The sequence below is a fragment of the Lagopus muta genome, chromosome 11, assembly GCF_023343835.1.
Source record: "Lagopus muta isolate bLagMut1 chromosome 11, bLagMut1 primary, whole genome shotgun sequence".
Classification (NCBI taxonomy): Eukaryota; Metazoa; Chordata; class Aves; order Galliformes; family Phasianidae; genus Lagopus; species Lagopus muta.
This window is the reverse complement of record NC_064443.1, coordinates 18,793,690-18,815,500: the sequence shown is the minus strand read 5'-3', so window position 1 is coordinate 18,815,500 and position 21,811 is coordinate 18,793,690. Positions and strand designations below refer to the sequence as shown.

At 48.6% G+C, this 21,811-nt stretch overlaps 1 protein-coding gene across 6 annotated transcripts in view; it reads right to left on the bottom strand.

Moving 5' to 3' along the window:
- The window catches only part of GRM7 (glutamate metabotropic receptor 7), a 223,279-nt gene extending 202,059 nt beyond the window's left edge, over positions 1–21,220 (bottom strand). For 2 of the 6 annotated variants that reach the window (XM_048957323.1, XM_048957324.1), the window contains exon 1: positions 20,624–21,220. In XM_048957323.1, the coding sequence (XP_048813280.1) occupies positions 20,624–21,184 (561 nt within the window). In that variant the 5' untranslated portion in view covers positions 21,185–21,220. Of the gene's footprint in view, positions 1–3,393; positions 3,441–20,623 lie in introns of those variants that run through there. The other 4 variants (XM_048957321.1, XM_048957322.1, XM_048957326.1 and 1 more) reach the window with 3 other exon arrangements.
- Between the last annotated feature and the right edge of the window lie 591 nt (positions 21,221–21,811).

The window sequence follows — 21,811 nt, the reverse complement described above, 5'->3', positions numbered from 1 at the left end:
GTCATCTTCAAAAGCAATTGGAGAAATGACCCTGAAATTGGTTGGAAAATATTGTGTATTTATCACTGCTTCCACTAGACATGGGAAAGCAGCTCCATGAAAAGATGAGAACCTCCCACTTTTCTCCTTCACCTCTTTCTTTCGTATTCCAAGACATTCGTGCTGTTTTGTAAAGTTAAAAAAAGAAAAAAAAAGCACATTTCAGCAATTCTTCTGCTGTAATCCAAGAGGCAAGAAGGAGATCTGAGACTGGCTTACATGGCAAAAAAGGTAATTCAGACACTTAATCTGGGAATTCAGAAATGAACACCTGAACTCAGCCTTCTGCATGAACACTTACTCATAATAAGTCCAAATCAGGGTTATTTCACTGCCAAGCAAACTAAACCAAACCAAAGAAGGAAGGAGCCTTCTGCATAAAGGCCAAACACAGGTCTCAAAAAACAAACAGGAAAGATAGGATATCCAACCCATTTTATTTTAATAGATCCTCACATGGTTATATTGCCAGACAGAAAGACCCAGCAGGAACTCAACTAATCAGAACAGCATCTTGTGATGATTTATGATCATTGATACCTAATGGTATAATTTTACACTGGTGCTGTTAGCTTTGAAACCTGGGAGATTTGCAGGATCCTGCAGTGGGTTATCGGTGCACAGAGGAAACTGCCAGGGGTCTCTGGGAGACATTCACCCACCCTCCTCAAAGTGGATAAACAGATGCCCCTCAGAGACCACTTTTCAGTAATCCTTCCTTATTGAAATGGACTGCTGGGGAGGAGGAGAAAACAGCAGAGGTCTGGCTATGGGATGCACAACTGAATGCTGACAGCAGGGCTGAAGAGCCCAAGAGGAGAAGAGCAGGGAGGAATGGGGAACACCAGGTGGGCAGACATCCCACAGGGTCTGGCAGTGTTGGCATCTCCTAGGGAGCAGGGCATGAACAAAGCTGCAATTGTGAAATTAGGTTTCCAGCTTCCTTCCTTTGGAAGAAGTGGAATGGGTATACCAGACACTACAGACATCGGGAAATAACAAATCATGCTACCACCTTCTCTATCACCCACTGCTTTAGAACAGGGCTAAGAAGGCACAGGAGCCCCAGTGCTGGCAGCTGCTCCCTACAAGCCAGCTGGAGGCACACACCTGTGGCAGAGCACAAGCCAGCAGGATGCCCTGTCCTATGGGCACAACCATGGTCTGCAAGCTCCTGCTCCTCAGTATACTGTCCTGCATGCAGAAATCACCTCAAATCTTCTCACTGCACAACAAGGGGCCTCTTCTTGCTCCACCAGCTGAGGACATGGATGGTTATTTAAAATGCTTTTAAGTATATCCCTTTGATTTCTATGTTCGCATTCACGAGGCAGAAAAATAGGCCAAAAATAGGATTTGCTTTAATGCGGTCTCATCTTCTTGTTTATTTCTTATTGTTTCCCGCCTGTATAACTATGTAGGTCAAACAGATCACGTTAATTTTGGTGCATCTGTCTGAACACCACTAACATGTAGGTTAAACGCCAGCAATGCAGGGCTCTCTTAGCAGGGATACGGCAGCGTTAGCTCCCTCAGCTTGAATAAGTTTGACCCATTTATCAAACTCCAGCTTCACAGCCAACGTTCCATAATCTGCTTAAAGCTGCAGATACTTGGTCTCATCAGAAGGGCTCCATGCCCCCACTGCAGCCCCCGGAGGAAAGCAGTCACCAGGAGCAGAGGAAGAGCTGAGGGGACCTGGAGGTGCCTCCCGGTACCAGCACCTCCGTGGCTATCACAGGCAACCTGGAAACCAGCCCTTCCAACAGGGAGCAGATTTGCAACAAGATTTGGATAATTCATTCCTAAAGGCAATGCACTGCTAAGTGCTTTCTTAAGGCAGCCAGCAATTGCTAGCAGAACAGCTCAAAAACTCTGGCATGTCACATTCACCTGCAGTCATTGAGCACTGCCAGTCCAACACACACCACTCAGCTGGCTGACACCAGCATCTCAAAGCCTCTTCCCTAAACAGCTTGCTCAAAAAAAAAAAAAAAAAAAAAAAATCACAATACTATTTCTTAAGCAAACATTATTGGCTTTCAGCAGAATTTGAGCCAGACTCTTTCTGAAGACCAAAATCCCTGGAAGCCACAAAGCTGCAAGTCCCTGTGCTCTCCAGTGTTCCAGCCCAGCCCTCCCCTCCAGGCATAGTTGCACGAGTCAGACAACTCAACCTTGTCCTTCTCAATGAGCACAGATTTATCTGAATTACAGCATCATTTGTAGAAAACAAAGGTATTATTATGAAAAGAATTTTTGGAAGAGAAAGGCTTTTTGTGGTTGAGTAAGAAATCCATAACCTGATAGGACTCCTAACTCCATGGCCTCCTTGTAGGCAAAGCCTCAGCACATCATTTTTGACCAATTGTAATTTCAAGTCATTCTACCTTATTTATGGGCGACTGCAAAGACGTTTGATCAAGTAAAGTAATTCATATTTGCCCACACAAAAACCAAATTTAAAATACAGCCTTCTTCGAAACAGATCTGCATTATGAGGAGTGCATTCAAAGTCATTCTTTCTGGAAAGTTCACAGCACAAGCTCTAAAGCACAGCTGTTCTCCCTCTCAAGTCTAAACTTCCCCAAGGTACACAAGGACCACTTCACACCCCATTAAAAAAGCCCCAGCACATGCACTTTTGTGGAGAGCTGGGAGATTTATCCTGCAAAGAAGATTCACCGATGCTAAAGCTCCCATTTGTAGCAAGCCTCTAGCAAAATTACATTTCAGCTTTCAAAAAGGTGAACAAACACCAAATGGAATCCACAGTCTTCTCCCTGTGCAGGGAGAGTAGCACACACACACCATGATGAGGCAGGAATCCCACCTGGGAACTTCCAAGCTCTTGCTCTAACAGCACAGAAATCTCACTGGATAGAAAAGCTAAAAGACTGTACTCACCAAGATGCCTTCTGGAGTTCCCAAAGAAAAACACCTCCCAAAAAGCAAGGCATCTCAGTACTTCTGAAACAGGTGCGTTGTGCCAGAAGCAGTTTCCTCACTATTTGGATGATCCACGCTCCTCCAAAACCACATCCTCTCTCCACAAAGCTCCCTGTTGTCCTCCTGGAGACCCCCACCACTCCTCAGCCACCTCTCCCCCACTTCTCACTTTCCCCTATTAGTCCCACCTGCGCACATCTCCCCAGCCAGCACACACAGCACTGCTGCCCCAGGCCAGGGCTCCTCTCTTCTTTCTTAAAAGAACCATCCGGTAGCTTTCAGCTCTGTAACACCATGGAAAGCACAGCAGCAAGAGAAGAGCACCAAATCCCAGGCTACAGCAAGCAAAGATCCACTCAAACACAACAGCTATAAGCACAGAAATAAAGCAAAGAAGCTGCTTACCTTTGGAAGGTCTCAGCTACACAGGGATCTCCAACAAGATCCCCTTCCCCCCACTGCCAGCCCTTAAATGAGGTCCGGCAAGGGGTGGATCCTGGCCCCACCTCCTCATCACTCAGTACATTGCATGCACCTGAGTTCCCCTGGGCTGCCCCTGCCCTCCACCAGGTGTTCAATCAGTGGAACAAGCCCTGATTTGCCTTTCCACTATAAGCTCCTTCAACATTTCCACCCCTGTATTTTGCATCCAAATTTAACAGTGGAAACAGGTGTTTATGAGCTAGCCTCTAACGGAGCATCAATATTTATTACCTGGTCAATGTGTTCTTCTGCCTGGCGAAAGGAAACCTTGTCACTTTGGGGAAGTAAAGATGAGGTGCAACCTTTCATTGCTTCATCGGGAGCTTTTGCCTGAGCTGCCAGCAGTGCAGATGGGAGCTGTGGAAGCTGTGCAGGACTGCAGGGATGTGAGAAAGCAGAGGATCTCCCACCCCACGGTGGGAGAGATGCCACTGTCTGCATGGGAAGGACAGTTCTGCAGCGTGCACTGACCAAGTTCACTGCACAGCTCTCACAGGCTGCCTTACACCATCAGAGCCAATTTACTTCATCTGTTATGCCTCTCAGTTCTCCATCTGCAGCAGGGAGATAATACATCTTGCCTCCGAAGCCTTTGTTTTTTTCTGCTTAGATAGTAAAATCTTCAGAGCAGGGAACGTCTCTCTGTACATTTCAACAAAGCCTTGAAGAATGGCTTGGGTTGGGGCCTTCTGAGTCCTCAGAAACCCCACCCACAGAAAGCCAAACAGGCTGGCACCAAACCAGAATTCTGCCTCTCCTCATCAGGAGTAAACAGCATCCCGATGCTCTTGCTTACCTTCCCCATGGTCTGAGAAATTGCTGGAGGATTTATTTTTGTGTTTCCTTTCAACATTCAGTGATAAACAAAGGATGCCAACTTTGAAAGGTTTTTTATGTACACGCACACATGCACACAAATGCTACAGCATCTTTTACATTCAGCGTGTTCTGAATTTAATTTTGCCCCAAAATGCTCTTGGGGATTTTATATAGTTGTTTTAATAGTCCTGATTTTAAAACCATTTAAACGTATTTATGCACCTTTAGACCAAACTCGTTCAGGCATTTACACCACGGTAATGAATTATATGACAGCAATGTATACACAGAAAGAAATCCTTTCCTTTTGTAGATCATGTATTAGCAGAGATTTATGAATTCAATGGTTAAGTTCATTGGCATGCATAGAGTCGAGGGACCTTTGTCAAAGTAGGACTTTTGATGATGACTGTTTGAGAAGACACGCATTGAGAAAGTCTTTCCTATTTTCATGTCAGGAAATTAGAAATATTATAATGAATTCCAGTTTTTCACATCTTTCATCAAAGCCTTTGAAAAAGGTCAGTATTTAAACGCACCATTTTAAATGCCTGCTGCCATTTGCCTTACCGTGGTAATTATAAGGGAAGACCCCACAGTGTAACAGCAAAACAATCCTGGGGGACTCGGGAGAGTCCTGATTGTCGATGAATTTCAGCATCCCAAGGAAAAAAAAGGATGCACGTCATAGGCATGATGAGTATGATGGTCACAGTAGACATTATATAAAGTATTTACATTGCATGCTGTCTCTGAACTGGGAGCTCCCTAAAGCCTGGGGTAGCCAAATATGCTGAAACACAGATTTACATTCGCACTTTCAAATCGGTTCTTTACGTATTTTCTTAGTCAAAACTATTTCAAGGCGACCTGCTGATCTGACCCCATTTTGAAGAGGTTACCTGCCCTGCCCCCAGCAGCTTTTGGCTGCAGGTACTCCCAGCTGCACGAACCAGCTCAGATCCACACACAGGCCTTTCATCTCTGTATTACTTACTCACGTTTTGTCCTGGCTCCAAGAAATCGGGAGCTGCTCCCATCCCAGAGACGTCTGAATAACACGAACCCCATGCAGAACGGCAGCTAGCACCCATCTCCAGCACAGCCACTTTCTGAGCACAGGACAGGGCAGGCTGTCCTCATCACAGCCCCCAGACACAGGGCCAGGCTTCACCTCCTCTACTGAACAAAGGAAGCGTTCCGTACCTCCTACAAAGGAAAAGCCACCTCCAGCCCTTTTTGAAGCTTCTCTCCCCATGCCTCTATTGAAAGACATCACCCCTGCCAGCAGCCTCGCAGAGCTTAAGAGAGGACGGCGGCTGGTTAACAAGAGACAGCAGTGCTGCTCGACGCCTACCAGGTACTCCAGCACTGACTGCAGTTGGGTTCGATCCTCCCTTATTACCGTTGCAAAAAGCCTTGATATCTGATTGATACAAACTAATGCTTTTGTGCTCTTCCAGTGATGGAAACTAAATGCAGTTAACCTCAGAAAGCCACTTTCACAAACGGAGTAGATTTATCTCCATTTAAATTTTAGTTCTTGTTCAAAGACTTAAGAACAGGTTCCTCCCCATTATTCAATTTAACAATAATAATAAAAACCTCCATGACAACTGTAACAAAAAGACTCTGATAAAGCCCGAAACCTTTTTGATAATGAAACATACAATTTCCCTGTTTGAAGAATCATTCCCTAGAGAACATTAAAAAAAAAAAAAGACACCGAAGAACTGACGTTTAAAAACTGTTAATGTAAAGAACTGTGAACGTGAATGGTCCATGGACAAAACAGACTTTGAGAAAAGCTACAGAAAAAATAGTGGGTGGGATGGGAGAGGCGAGACAACTTAAATTCAGTGTCTCATTAGGACAATTACAGGAGTCAATAAAAACTGGCAACATTGAAAAAGATTCACTAGGCTGCTCAGTTCAATTTCCATTTAATGCAGAGACAGATAGGTCAGCTGCAGCCAGCAGTCATCTCATTTGGATCCTGTGGTGCTGAGGACACAGCAATATTGGTAAGTGCCTTTTTTCTCATACCTTTGTGGGATCATGACAGCTATTCACCATCTCGCTGCTTTTTTAAGTAGGTCTATAATCACACATCTATACTGTAGTTCCAACAACGTTAATTAAGAGCAGATAAACTGTCACAGAAGAAACAGTAACACGCTTTAATTAAGGTTGGTTCCACTCTGCCTCGATTCAATTCTAAATCTTCCAACTTTTTTCATCAATACCTTTTCATTACAATGCCAGAGGGGATTTAATGCACCGAGAGGATGTCAGCTATTCAAAGAGGCTCAAGCACGTGGGATGCCAACAGAACCACCAGAAGGGCCAGATGAATCCACTGGGGACAAATGAGACAGTGAAGAAGTGCACAAGCACCCTGGCAGCAGGTGACACGGCTGTGCCACGGGGCACTGACACGAGATGTGTGAATGACGAGTTCCAGTCAATGCACCCCGTGATTCTCACTTCTTACCATGCGTGATTCAAATCACATTTCAACACTGTTTGGTAGTAGTGAGCACTTCTACATTGGAGAGCACAAGACCTCTGTATTTTAACATGCCTACCTTCGCTTGGCAGAGCTCCACTATCACCCGAATCAATATTGAACAGCTGCTTACAAACACCTGTTTGTTTCAAGCTTAGGCTCTTTTAGGTTCTTTGCTCTACTGGAAAAAGCCTTGAGAAATGTCCTGCACATCTCACAGCGCTGAAATCCTCCTGCAGCCGCCATCACATCTGCATTGCTTTATACTCATGGTAGCCATGAGCTCCTGCCACAACCTCGGCTTTCATTAAAACTACTGGCCAAAGCTCCACGCAGTTTTTGAGCCTCTCGGGAAGGCTGATGCCTGCAAGTTTTGTTTCAAACAATCTGGAGTCTTTGCTGACTGAGCAGGGAGCTTACATCTTTTTCTTCTCCTTCTACCTGCAACCACATCATTTCTCCTTCTACCTAGCCAGCCTGCTGCATCCGGTGCACTGCTCCTATCCCTCAGGACCTCTCAGGTGCCCCTGGTCAGACACTTTGCCAGCAAAGCTGGGATCACAACTCCCCAGCAGCATGTTCTTGTCAACAAAGTGTGAGTTTAAAAACTCATTTGGAGATACAAAAGCAACTAATTAATCTGAGAGTTTCATTTTAACAGAGAGGTAAGGCTGAAAAAAAATGCTAGCCTATATTTTCTTCCCCTTAGGGTCCGCCCCATCAGTACCCAAAAGCTATTGCCAGAAGGCAGCACTGCCCTTAATGCTGGATTCCCAGCACGCATAGATCTGTTCCCATTATTCTCCAGATCACCTGGGATTCCCAAGCAAGGAGATGCTTATAAATTAGCCATCCTGGCAGCGAGAGACACATCTGTGTTCAAAGTGAGCAGGACTTCCTTCAGTGAGAAGATGCTTCATTTTGTCAGATCATCAGCAGGCTCCTTCCTCTCCAAAGCTGGGGAGGAAAATGCTGAGTTGGTTTTTATGAACAGATTTCGTGTTCGCCTCTGGAAGGACATGAGCAGAATCCTGAGGTAATGGCAAGCTCTGCTGACAGCTTCCCTCCAGATGAAGAGACGGTGCTGTTTACATGCTTTCATTATGATAATGTCTATACTTGCAGTATGATGCTGGCTGTCAGGAGCCCCAGGAGAGGTCAAAACCTCGTGGGACAGCTTCCTCAGCATGCGGACTTCAGACTCACGCTGAAGGGTTTTATGCACAGCTCACAACCTGTAGTGAGCTGCCCCCTGACTTCTATGGTGATGTCTGTTCTACAGGTCAAAAATAAACAAATAACGTCTTCCAAATATTTTTCTTAGATCACTGCTGCCTCACACGAATATGAGCAGCGTTCCTTTACAAAGAAGGTGAAGAATTTCACAGGCCTTGCATCTGCCAAGGGGTCCAGCACCTATTCTGCTTTGCTGGCTGCTAAAGCAATGACAGCGACTGCAAACATTGCACTTCATTTGTGTGAGCGCTGGGAAGGAGGGCAGAACGAGCAAACTTTATTTTTTTAAAGCCTTCAGTTTCCTTGCTGTTCTGACAATAACCTCAGCAAGAGCTTCCCTGTGCTGAGTGGGAGGACACACGGGGCTGGGGGCTGCGGGTCTCTCGGAGGGGCAGCAGGTCTGTAGGCACGGCGGCACGCGGGAGGAGATCAAATCACATCTCCATCTTTCCTGGGCTGACACCAAGCAAGCTCATCTGCCAGATGCAGAAGCCAGGTCGTGTACTACCTCCTGAAATCAGATGTTATCTCGGCCCAGCAGACTTCACATGATGTGATTTCCCAGCAAATAACAAAGCCCTGCAGAGCAGCCAAGCCCCGCACTCCTTTCCCCATTGCCTCCTGGAGCAGCAGCAAGTCCTAAACTGAACAAGGAAAAGCTGAAGCTGGGGCAGTTCTCTGCCTAAATTAAAATAAAAATAAATTGGACACAGGGAGTCATGTCTGAGCAGCAGCTCTTCTCCCTCCTTCAGGTTTCTGCCCTGGCCCTACTCGCAACCTCCATCTGAGCACAGCTCAGGGCCATTAGGACCAATTCCATCTGAGTGCTATGTACCTTCAAGTCCATTTTCTCCCTGGCTTCTATTTTTAAAATTGCTTTATCTTAGATGAGTATTTTGCCCTGTGCAGTGTCAGGCTGCCGTTTGGTCTGAACGCGTCCCTTCCCTGCGATAAGCATCCCGCTGAGCACAGACACCTCCTTGAGGGCTGCACTCAGCCGTCTGTGGGCTCTGAGCAGAGGTCCTGTGTCACCTCCTGTCCCCGTGTCCCAGGGGAACATCATGGGCTGGGAGAAAACACCCCTGGGACAGGAGGGCACAGCATCCCAAAACAAAGTGAGGAACTGACCCTGCAAACACAGACTGTAGAAAGTGTCAGACTGCCCCTACACGTAGTGCAGTCCCTCCATCCCAGCCCCCATAGCACCTCACATGCCTCACAGCACCACAAGCCACCCTGGAGGGCTCGGCACACCTCCCCAGTAATTGATTTCGTTAAATATCTGATGGTCTTGATTCATCTTCAGGGGACACATTCAAAAAACTACGTCAAGAAAATATGGCAAAAAAGGTTCACAGAGAGTACAAACACAATTCAATTGAGAAAGATATTTTCTCCTAGCTGTGTGTTTAAACTAAACCTCATTATTTTTTGTTATTTTTAATGTGTGCCGTATTTATTATAATCTAAGCGACAAGACTTAACACTCTCCACGAAAACAGTGGGAAAGACAAAGAGCACACTTTGCTCATTTTGCTGGCTCAACCATACCTTTATAATGGCATAAGAAAAAACTTCCTTTTCTAAACCCAACACCATCTTATCTCAAATTCACTCTGGAGATTAAGATCAGCTGTCAGAGCAATTTCCCAGACTGCTTAGGAGCTGAGAAAAGAACAGTGGAGGGAGGGAAGAGGTAGAAACACATATTTATCACTAAATAAAAAGACATTAAAAAATAGTAGTAAAAAAAAACTGGCAAAAGGAAAAAACAAAGCAGTATGCATAACTAAAACATCACATGAAGATGTATGTAATAATGCACTGCATCAAGGTACCACAAAAGAGCTGGTTTGCCCCCACAGAACAGCTGATACGTTTGAGAAACTCGCAGGACTTGCTTGCATAGCTCACAGAACACGGCTGGCTGGCTGCTGCAGCATTTCCCTGCTGCCCGATGTGTGTGCTGCCACCAGGAGAGCTTCCCAGCTGATGCCAGCTGTGTTGGGGCTCTCCCTCTGCCTGGCTGTGGGTCAGCAGTTGAGGGCAACCATCAAGGCAGGCGCTGCACACAACCAAGCACGGCGTTACAGCACCGCGCAGCTCAGAGACAACTGCAGGCTTCATTTCAGTACATGCTCTTATCATAAGCACTGCAATGGAATGCACGTTTTAGTAGGTGATTATCATCTCCCTAACAGATGGATTTCTTAAAGAGCAGTGGGTGCTTTGCTCGTCTCAAGCAGGACGTTACAGAAGGGTTATCGGCCCCACTCCTTGGCGCTTTTGTGTGTGGAGGTATTTATTTTCTTCTGAAATATAAGAAGATTCTTTCTGAGAAAATAAGCATAAGACTTGGAGGCCTTTTTTTTAATAACAACTTGATTCTCCAACAAAATGCATTTACCGACAGCGAGAAAAACTGTAAAGATTCCTTTCACTGCTTCATGGACTTCAGGCCCTCCAGCTTACCATCTCACCAAAAGCATCCCTGAGGATGGAAGGGACCTTGCAGCAGCCTCCAGCCCCCTGCAGCCCCACAGCCCCCTCTCAGCCAGGGCAGCCCTGGGTGCAGAAGGAGTGGAGCACTTGGGGCCGCCTCTCCATCCCCACCTACTTCCCTTTGGGAGTAAAGTGAGAACCAGGCATGACTCCTCCAGGACTGAGATGCCATCACAGTTGTGGAGGCAGACTGAAAATTAATTTTTTGTGTCAGCCTGAAGAACGGCGTGTTCAGTCCACAAATCTCTATAGCTGTGACACCAACACTGTACTAAAGGAAGTGTTTGCAAGTACTGGAACAGGTGCAGAGCTCCCAGTTTGCTGGAGCTGCTGGGGAATCGAAGCACAGGAGCGTACCTTCCTGATCTGGAAAGCATTCCCTATGCCAAAGACACAGGCACGGTACAAAGACAATTCCCTGCATGTTGCTAATGCTCTGACATTCTCTGTACTGTTTTCAGACAGAAAAACTGCGAGAAGTCATTTAATTAATTTTTATTGTCAATATCACTTCTGTGCACTCAAATACTCCAGCAAAATTACCTTGTTTAGAAATTACAAAAACATCTCTATCAGTTCTGGATTTTATTTATATGAAGATTATGACTTCCAGCCAAATCTGAGTTGACAGCTTCCCTTTAGTTTTTGACTTATTCCTACCACATGTTACTGAACGGGATTTGGATCCCTTCCTCGTGGGACTCCATCTCAGTGGGGTCAGCATGGGAAATGATTGGGCACTCTGTCTTTTCTCCATAGCTGCAGAGCACCAGCACCGCTAGTGACGATGGTCATGTCACGCCATCCACGTTCTTACACCCTGCCGTTACATTCAAGGCACCAAGAGAGCTGATGAGCATTCAGCCACCCATCGAGCCAGTCCCTGTGTTAACCCATCTTGCTCACCCCTCCACTATGGATTTCCCAAGAGAAACAACTGTGTAAGGAAATCTGATGTCCCAATGATCACAGGCCTGGGGAACGTACCCATTCCCAAAGGGAATAAATATCAAGCAAAGCAGGCAGGCTGAGCAGCCCCGCCAGCACACAGCCCCTGCAGCTGGCCCTTTTCTGCCACAGCCCCGACCACCCTGCACCAACTGTGCCTCTGTATCTCAATTTGCATTTTATCTGTGATCTTCTTTTAACGAGGTCATTTGCTGTTGTTGCTGGAAATAGAAACCCGCTGCAGCTCTTAAGACAAACTCTATTTTCATGGAAGAGAACCTGCTGCTGTCCTGTTGGTTCTGGTATACTGAACGAGCCAAGGGCTATGGATGAAAATTCTGCAAAGATATGAACTCTGCCAGTCACCAGGCACTGCAATACATCTACAAAGGAATTGCACTCCGATTGTGCTGCGTGTAAAAATACCATGCATATAATTACGAGGCTGAATTTAATAACATTGAAACAAATCTCCGTTCTGATGAATGCATAATTACTGTTATTAAAATATTTATGAAATAATAAATTTATTAGAAAGTCTTCTGCATAAGAGCTTGCAGAATACTGCTCTACATGACTGCTAAAATGGCAGCAGAGAAAACAAGCTGGCAAGGCATGAACCCAAGCACTTCCCTCTCAGATAATACAGGCACAAAGGTTTCCTGAGATTCATCTCCAGAACTTGGAGAGCCAGAATAATAAATTCTCAATTTCCTATTTTCTTCCTCTGCAAATTTGTCAGTTCTTTCCACAAAAGCTGCTGAGGAAGCAAATGCCTTGCAGAGTTTTTGTTTGGTTGTTGTTTGTTGTTCTCGTTTAGAAACTGGAAAAGCACCACTGGAATGACACAGAAGTGAGAACAGCCTCCAGCACTCATCTGGACCATCAGTGGTTTAGGCTTTAGATGAGCCTGAATCAGACAGAGGCATTTCCCAGGTCCCAGCTGACTGTTAAGCTCAAGGAGAAATCTCTCACCAAAGCACTCACAAAGTCTAGTTTCTGGTACCTAACTTCCAACAAAGAAGAAAAGCAGAAATCTTGCTTCAGAAGGATACCGACTGCATCTTATGTTGCACTTAAGCCTCATCGCCTGCTGCGAGAGTGCAGTCAAAACAAAACCAAGGAAATTTCCAGCACAGAAGATAAAAGCCACCTATTTAGGACAAAAACACCTGTTTCTTAGTCACTGGCTTTGATATTATAGGTTGGTCTCTGATTATTCTTGTTTTAGGAGGCCTCCTGGAACCAGGGCAAAGAGAAGCTTGAAGATGCCCCAAGGAATTAGATGGGCTTTCATCCAGCTGCCATCCCACTGACATCTGCCAGTGCTGGATGGACTCTCCAGAGAAAATGCTGGAAAACTGTGCTAAGAGAAGCATGTGCTAAGAGAAGCAATCTTCAGATTTATAGTCCCATTTATTTATTGGCACTCTTCTAAGAAAGGTTAGGATTAGGTCTGTTGTGTATGATAGTAATAAACGGCCGCTATAAATATCGCATATGGGGATGTATATAGTCACTTTTACACCGTATCTTCCCCATCTGAAATTTAGTTTATGAACAGCAAGATGACTTTTCCATCTAGCCCCGGAAAGTCTCTGTGATACCACAGTCACATTCCTCGTGCCTACAGCAATACAGGTGTGCAATCTGACAAAGGAAGCAGAGGTAGGGGTTGTATCGAGCCACGCAAGGAGAACCTGGATCACAGTCATTTTTCAGTGCAGATCTGCAGCTTAAGGCTTTGGCTTTGTCAGCAGTTGTTATACCCACAAGCGAAAAGGCAAAAACAGTTGTAAAACAGTGAAAGCAAGATCTAAGGGCATATCAGCAGCATGGAGTGGAGCAAAGGGACCACACCAAAGCCAAGTCCAGGCTATCTTGCTTTTGAACTGAAAACAGTTAGGCAGCTTCAGCAAGGCTGGGCCAGACCTCAGGCTTCAGACTGCCCCCAGCCAGCAGCCTCCCCGCAGGGCATCTCCTCCTGCCCCAGCTTCTTGCTGACCTTGGAACTTCCCATGCCCATCATGGGTTACGCTCATCTCCTGTCACCTCCAGGCTGGGCGGAAAACTGAGTGCAAACTGCTGCCTGTGCTGCTCAATGCCTTTGAGGTGGTTCTGTGTTACCAGAGCACACCCTTCCTCTACAAACCCCACACCCATGATTCTTCTAAGCCCTGGCACTGTAACAGTGTGAGATGGGCACAGCCAAGAGCTGAGCAGCTCAGCAATGCACCTGCAGCAGCAGGAATGGAAGCACAGGCACGCTCCATCCAACCTGCCCCAACACAGCCTGGCACTGGGACTCACTGTTCCACCCAGCTCCATCCCCAAGCAGTGCTCTGACAAATGGCTCACTGGTACCTACAAAATGTCTAAAAAGCAATAAATAGATAATATTTATATATATATACAATATGTGTGTATATATACAATATGTGTGTATATATGTATACAATATGTGTGTTTACAAGATGACATATACACATAGGTATGTGGTCTAGTACCAGATCTGGAGGTTGGTGGCCCTGCCTGTGGCAGGGGCTTGGAACTTTTTCATCCTTGGTGTCCCTTCCAACCCAAGCCATTCTATGATTCTATATTTATATAACACCTACATAAACAAACAGGTTCATACAGGTTAACCATTAAAATGAACAGAAACCTTATAACTCCCAACACTGCTGTAGCCTTCCTCCCCCAGTGGGTCAGATTCTCCTTTTACCAAATCCAGAGCTGTCTGACGTGCCCTACATGTGAGGTTGTATCCATGCCGTGCAGCTCAAGGCCCCCAAATGAAGGTCTCCCAGGCCTGCTTTTCTATCCAGACTGAGGCCAGGCACTCTGAGTGCCTGCCATGCTCTCAGGCAGAGAATGGTGATCTCTAATGAGAGGCACCTCACAGGCCTTTGGCACGCTCCCCGAGTTCATTTAAAAACACTGAAGTGCGGTCCTGGCTTGCATTTCCATGTCAGCAAAGAATACAAGGATATCAGCTTCTCAACGCACACATCCGTACAGCATGCTAATGCCTCCCCGAACATCTCAAATGACACAGCAAAAGCATCACTTATCTCAATAGGAACTAAACGGCATTACAGGGACACCGGGCAGTGCTGCTGGAGCTGTAACAGCAGCAGGCAGGTGGTGTGAGTGGACGTGTCCAACCCTCAGAAAGGGACAGACCCAGGTGAAGGTGACCATCACCCTCACCCCACTGCAGCGCCCTGCACCCAGCCTGGGTGCACACTTTGTCTGAGCCCTGGCCATGCCATAAGAGAGGCATTCACGTGACAGCCCTGAGACATGGGGGCACAGCAAGAGAAAAGTATTCAGACTGTGCCCGATGTCCATTGGTGTCATCTGCTCTTCTCAGAGCAGTACAGCCATCTGGTAGAAGCTCGAGCTGTGCAGGTAGGAGAGCTCCTCCAGCAAGCTTCAGTCCATGAAAGAGCCTGCGTGGTGTCTGTGCATGAATGACCACTGCCAGGGGCCGGGGCTGCCATGTTTTAATGTGGTCATGCTTGACTGCCCCTCCTACTGGCAATTAATCATAATAGTTCTATTGCCCTTAGCTGAAGGGTTTTCAGGACTTCGTGAATCATCAGTAGCATGGAAGGCTTTGAGAAATACTTGTTTTTCTTCAGAATTCTCTCTGCCTGGATGCCCATTCCACCACGCTAATGACCCAACTATATTGGATACCACGCTCTCAAACAGCTTTAATTACATGCTTCATATCTTCCAATATTATGATAAAATTCACCATAGTCCTATGTCTGGGACAGTCATCATTGTCACTCATTGAGATTAATTTGCGTATCACTATAAATAGAAGTAACAACATCTGACATTATGATGCAGAATATTGCATGAGGTGGCTTTAACGCCTCCAAGCAAAACTCATTTAATAAAATAAAATGTAGAATAGAGTACACATAGTTTTACAGTATTAGGATTATGAGACTCGAAACCAGATCAATATTTCTTTCATAAAAAAAGAATGCCTTGAAATGATCCCTCCATTTCTCATTCCAAAGAGGTCACCTTCCTTCATTTCAAAGAGCGAACAGGGAATCACACAAAGGCACTTGCTGCATGCATTGCAACCTTACCGACCCTCACCGACCAGGCTGCCCCTGCACCAGCCCAGCTGCCTGCTGACCCTGTGCTCACATGAGCAAACTCATCCTTACACCTCTTGGCATGGAGAAGCGTCCATCCCCTGGCAGCACCACTCTGCTTCCAGCTGCCTCCTCGCATTCCCTTCTACCAGAATCCTATGGAGCAGCACCTGAAGCGGGATTAAGAGCTGAGATTATTGCTAATGCTGAACTTTGCCTTGTCAGGAATATGATTTTTACCTACAGAATACAGCGTAATACATTCATAATGCCTCCAACATACCACTAGAAACTCCACATGGAAGAAAAGTTGCTCTTGACACATAGATTTTCCAGCACTTTTGAATTACACAGAGCAAATAAGACTTCACATCTGTTAAATGTAGCCAATTATTTAGGTAACAATAAAACTGCATGGACCAGCTTGCTGGCAGGTATTAGGTGCATCAGTAGCAACAAGCACCAATACTTGAGATTGAAGGAAATTAGAGCTTGCCAAGAAACACAGAAGCCTTTTAATTTTTTTTGAAAGTTTACCCTCTCCTATTTTCAGCTTTCCTTGAAATTCACTCAGAGTAACCACAAAAAATAGTTCTCCTCAATCTTTTAAAAATTGCATCATCACTCCATTCACTAAAACCAGCAGCATCTTACTGAAAGTTAGGAGAAACAGCAATGAATTGGCAATGAGTTCAAGGCCTATCATTAGCACTAGAGAAAAACAACGCCATGGCATGCTGAGTTCCTCCCAGTGAGAACTCAGGAGCCCCATGGGGTACCGTGCAGGAAATTAACCCTGCCCCAGGAATGAGCTCCTTTAGCCCAGCAGGAGGGGCTCTGCTGGGGCCTTTGGGGTTGTACCCAGGTCCTACGCAGACACCAACATCTGAGCACACGTGATGCGAGTGGGAAGCTTGAACCAAGCGATGGGGAGAGCAAGAAAACTCTTCTTGTGGAGTGAAGGAGACTGTAGAAGCTGATCAGATTAAAATCATCTGGAAATGACACAAAGACACACTCCGAAGCAGTTCTCACATGGCTCTCACAATCCTCCCTTGGCAATGCTGGCCCACCAGAGCAGGACCTGGTGGCCACTGAAATGCCCCACGCGAGTCCCTGAGGCCAGCTGTGATCCAGTTGCAGCCCAGCCACACAGGCAGCCCCAGTGCCCCAGCAGGATCCACCTTTGGGTTTCACTGGGAAAGGCACAACCCCCTTCTAGGGAAAGAGGTGCCCAGCTCAGAGCCGTGCTTGTAAGCTGTATTCCTTTCTAAATAATCTCATTTCTCCTGTGTCTGCAGCAGAAAGCAGGCACTGCAACTTTCATCCTTCTCACTTAGTACTGAGGCACCCGCAGAAGGAAATACAGTAAAAGCACCCAGGGGATATAAAGGAGTTTCAATTTACACTCCCAATCTAGTCGTACACCTTCATCCCACTCTGTTTTCTAAACTGTTTCCTGAAGGGGCACAGTAATGTGTCTTATGGGCCACAGGAACCATCACTGATGTAAAGCAAAAGGCATTCAGATGAAGAACAGCTGCTGATTGACTATTTAAAACTACATCCGCCGAGGACAGAAACCTGGAGCAGTAATTAGTTCATTATTAAAGCCCATAATGAGAAGTCTGCAGTTCTAAGGGCATCCAAAGATGAGTTTTCCAGTATAAAAAAGAAAAGAAATCGGTGTGCTGATTCTCTCCACACTTCATGGTTTAACTCATAGAAGATATGATACATCTGGCATTGTTTCAGCATAGTTACTGAATTTCATGGAGTTGAATTCACTGGGAAACCTGTGACACTGTAAAGTAACAATTTATTCTTTTACAATGCGAAACCAGCAGCCTAAGAAACGCATTGCCTTGAAATCTCCGGTGCGTTTAGAAAGAGCTTCCCAAACTGTTTGTCTTATTTTTAGAGCAGATATTTAATTTACAATCTGCACACTGCTTATCTCATGCTCTCACAGAATTGTAATGTGAAGAAGTCACCCTACTTGACACACTTCAGTATTTATGCCTTTATCTCCATGCTCTGCTGCACGCATCGCTCCTCCTGTTGCATCCATGCTGCACCCTGGCAGAGATGACGCAGCCCTCTTCCCCAAATTTGCAGCTTAACAAACATTCCCAGACGACATTCTGCAGCGTCCTAGAAAAATCTATGACGAGGCATCACCTTCCACGCAGCAAAGGAAATGCAACTTCTTGCACAGAAGCCCACAGCCTTCAGCAAGGCAGAGTGAGGACCGTGATGGTTCCAGCCCACGGCTGAGGCGCCCAGCAACGCTGCCCGGGGCTGGATGGGAACGTGGTCTCCCCACCCCACTTCTGAGAGGAGGAAATGAAATAACAACGAGGTGCTAAAAGCAAAGCATTCAGCTGGAGGCACCCCCATCTCCATCCCTTTCACAGCGAGTCACTGTCAGGCCCAGGCTGCTGCCTTCAGAGCAGCACGGGATGCTCCCAGCAGGATCAGGGCTGCTGGTGAGATGCTCCCAAACATCTAAACTAAAGCATCTTACTTGAGGTCCACACAAAACCGACGGCAAAACCAGACCTCGAATTCCAGCTGAAAGACATCTTCCTTTAAATCCTGTGCACGGCTGCATCTCTCATCAGCTGTAATTGTGGAAGAGAAATCCTCATGCGCTTGGCCTTTGGAGGCACACTGCCCTCCCTGGCAGCACCTGCACCTGTCACGGAACGACCTGCACATCCCCTGTGCCCCACAGAGCAGCGACCTGCTCCATCACACAGCCACAGCCGGGGAGCAGCATCCCTCATGGGGCTCAGCCCTTCCCCAGGCTCCAGGCAGAGCCCTGCCCCAGCCCATCCCAGCTGCTTCCGCTGCGAGTGCCACTCAGCTCCAAGAGATGCAAGCAGGACTTGTCCTTTGATCACACAGAATAAACCGACATGTCTTTGCATGTTTGGTTTTTTTTTCTTCTTTTTTACCAAACAAAAGCTTCCACAAAGCTTCAAACAGTAACGGCACAGATGAATTCAAGTCAGAGGACCTCACTATAGCTTTCCCTGCTGCTGCACCTGTTGGCATTGGCTGGAGATGCTCCCAAGAGCTCTGTGCTGTATCAGGGACAGAGGGGTGAGCTGCACGCATGGCTGCTGCAATTCCATATGCAGAGAGCAAGAGGAATGGCCCAAGCCCTACCCCTCCTGCAGAGAAAGCCCATAAGCATCAGTAGCTGCCTGAGGAAACCCCGCTGTGCTCTGCGTGGGTTATATCCATTTCTTTCCCCACACATTGAGGTACAGCGTGAGTACTTCGGTTCTCTTCCAAAACACTGTCAGAGAAATGCAACCACCAGTAATGTCTCTTTGCAGAAGCCTCCACAGATGGAAGGAGACACTGGGGAAAAGGCAGCCTATGCACAAAACCAAATGTCTGGGAGCCCCCACCCCCTCACCACAGGGTCAGCAAATGCTGCAGGGACCTACGAGAGCCACACGGGAAGCAGAAGCAAATGCATTTTAGCAAGTGTGCAGGTTAATAAGTTTGTTGCTGTGTATCTTTCCAGTACCTCGTTGCTTCTCACTCCCCACACAGCTGCACTCTGTCGCTTAACAGGTCCTCTCCTGCTCCTACCTCAAAATTCTTATTATTTCTCCCTGGCTGGGACGTGCTCTGAACTGTGCTTTGAAGAATGACAAAGATGAGAGTTCTAGCAGTTCTAGCACACAGAAAATGTGCTTAAAGCAGGCAGAACCAATCTGCAGATACATAGTCAGAGTGATCTCTCAGCGTGCACCAGTTCCTGCATTCTGGATGATTTGAATAAAGAGCAATTTGGAACAGATGCTTAGTCACAATATGTTAAAATGTTTAGAGATATATAAATATCGCTACGTGCAGAAACTGCTCAAATGCCTCATTTTCTGCAAACTCCCTTATGTAACATCAACAGATCTCGCAGGTACCGTGGTGTTACAGGAGGGCTCGGAGCGCCCGGGCTTCCCTTCCCAGCGGGATCTCAGCGCCCAGGATTCGCCGTGGCTGCGGCTCGGTACCGACAGCTGCCGGCCCACTGAGCCATCCTCCAGCACAACTTCGGCCCCGGTTCGGGGGAAGCGGGACCGCAGCCCACGGAGGGCTGTCGGCAATGCGAGAAGTGCGGAGCAAAAGGAGCGCCGCGCAAACAGCAGCCTCCGGAGACAGCATCCCAGCGCCGGTACGGCCGCGCAAATTGCCGGGGATTCAGCGCACCGCAGTCTGCCGGGCGGGGGAGGAGAGCGAGGAAAACAGAACCGCGTCCTTCGTGCTCTCTGGGAAGAACGGACAGTACCGAGACCAGAGCGACCGGGCAGGTTCCGCACCGCGCCGGGCGGCTGCCCTGGCCCCGGGGATGGGGACGCGAAGCGGCGGTGGCTGCTGACACCAGATGGGCTCTGTCGGGAAAACCTCCACAAGTTTCCAATCTGGAAAAGCGGGGGATATCTCCGCCCGCTGCAAAAAGAAAAAAAAAAAAAAACCCCATACAAAATAATAAAAATAACCCCACCAGCACCTTCCGCGTGCGAAGGCGGAGGATAGGAAGCGAGAAACTCCGCCGCTCGCGATGCATCTGGTGGCGGTGCTGCCGCTGTCCCCGCGCTGCGCAGCGCCCAGAAACGGCGGATCCCCTGGGGGTGGGGGACGAAGCCTCCCCCCGGTCCCCGGCCCGGCCGTACCCCGCCGCCGAGCCATATTTCTCCCTAACGCAAACCCATCTCAATCACCGCTTTTATTTTTTCCTCTCCTCCTTTCCCTTCACGGATTGCTTCTTGCAAATGGGGCGATAAATCCAGAAAGTGCCATGCTCCGTAAAGAAGGGAGACGGGGGAGGATGCTGGCATAGCGGGGGCGGCTTGGAGGGAAACGAGAGGCTCCGGAGGGGAAGCGAACGAAGCACCTGAGGGGCGCCGGCAGAGTTCGCCTCCGCCGCGCGGCTCTGCACGGCTCGGTTCGGCACGGCTCGTTCGGCCCTCCGCTACCCGGCGCCGCGCAGCCCTACCTGGAAGAGCCGGAGGATGTTGGCCACCATAATAGACACGGAACTTCCCGACGCCCCGATCACTCCAACTACTTTCTCCGGCTTGACGAAGACGGGCGGCTCCCCGTTGGTGCACCTCACGTCGGAGGTGTCCTTCTGGATGAGCGCCTGCACGAAGGTGAGCGACTGCTCCAGCGCGTAGGTGTCTCGGGAGCAGGTGTCCAGGATGCGAGCGCCCAGCGTGACATTGGGCAGCAGCTCCGGATCGCTGTTGATCTGGTCCAGGGCGTAGAGCATCGCTTCCAGCCTGTGGATGCCGTTCTCTTTCTTAATGTCCCCGCAGGGCACGCCCGGGGGACCTTTGGCGTGGACAGGGAAGAGCCCCCCCAGCGTGATGTCCCCCTCCAGCCGGATGGAGTGCGGCGCGTACATCTCCTGCCCCAGGGCCGCCTCGGAGAGCAGGAACTCCAGCAGGCAGCAGGGCAACTTCACCAGTGTCAGGAGCCGCAGCAGCCTGCCCAGGCGGAGCATGGTGCTGCCGGTCGTCCCCGGGCGCTGCCCCGCGCCCCCCTGCGCCTTCATCCGCCCGCCGGGGCGCCACGCGGGGCTCGGGGCGGGATGCGGGGCTCGGGCCGCTCCCGCCCGCCGCTGCCTCCGCCGCGCTCCGCGGCAGCTCGGCACAAGGGAGCCGCGCCGCGCCGCTGCCGCTTTAAATGGTGGCCGGGGCCTCTCCGCCCCCCGCCCCCTCCGCCGCCCCGCCCCGGGGCCGCCGCTGCGCAGGATGCGGCCGAGCCGGGGCCGGGCGTGGGGGCGGTGCGTCCGCGGCAGCTCCGGCGGTTCGGCCTGGCGGGGCTACAGGTGGAGGAGCGCGGTCCGGCGATGGACGGGCAGCGCCGGGGACGTGCGGAGCTGGGGATGGATGGGCAGAAACGGGGGCGAATGGGCAGAGCCGAGGGCGCGCGGAGCCGGAGCAGCCTCTCTCCCCGGGTCCGGGAGCCGGGGCAGGGCGGGCGGGAGGCGAGCGGAGCCCCCGGTCTTCGAGGAGCCGCGGCCAGTTCGGCCGCGGCAACCGGAGCGATGTTCCGGCCAGCCCTCGGCGTCAAAGCGGAGAGCCCGGCTCTGCCATGGGAGCACATCCTCCTTGCCGCTAATACCAGTGGAGCCAGTGAGGAGAAGGAGGAGTTTGGATGTAACCCCATATTCCCGAAA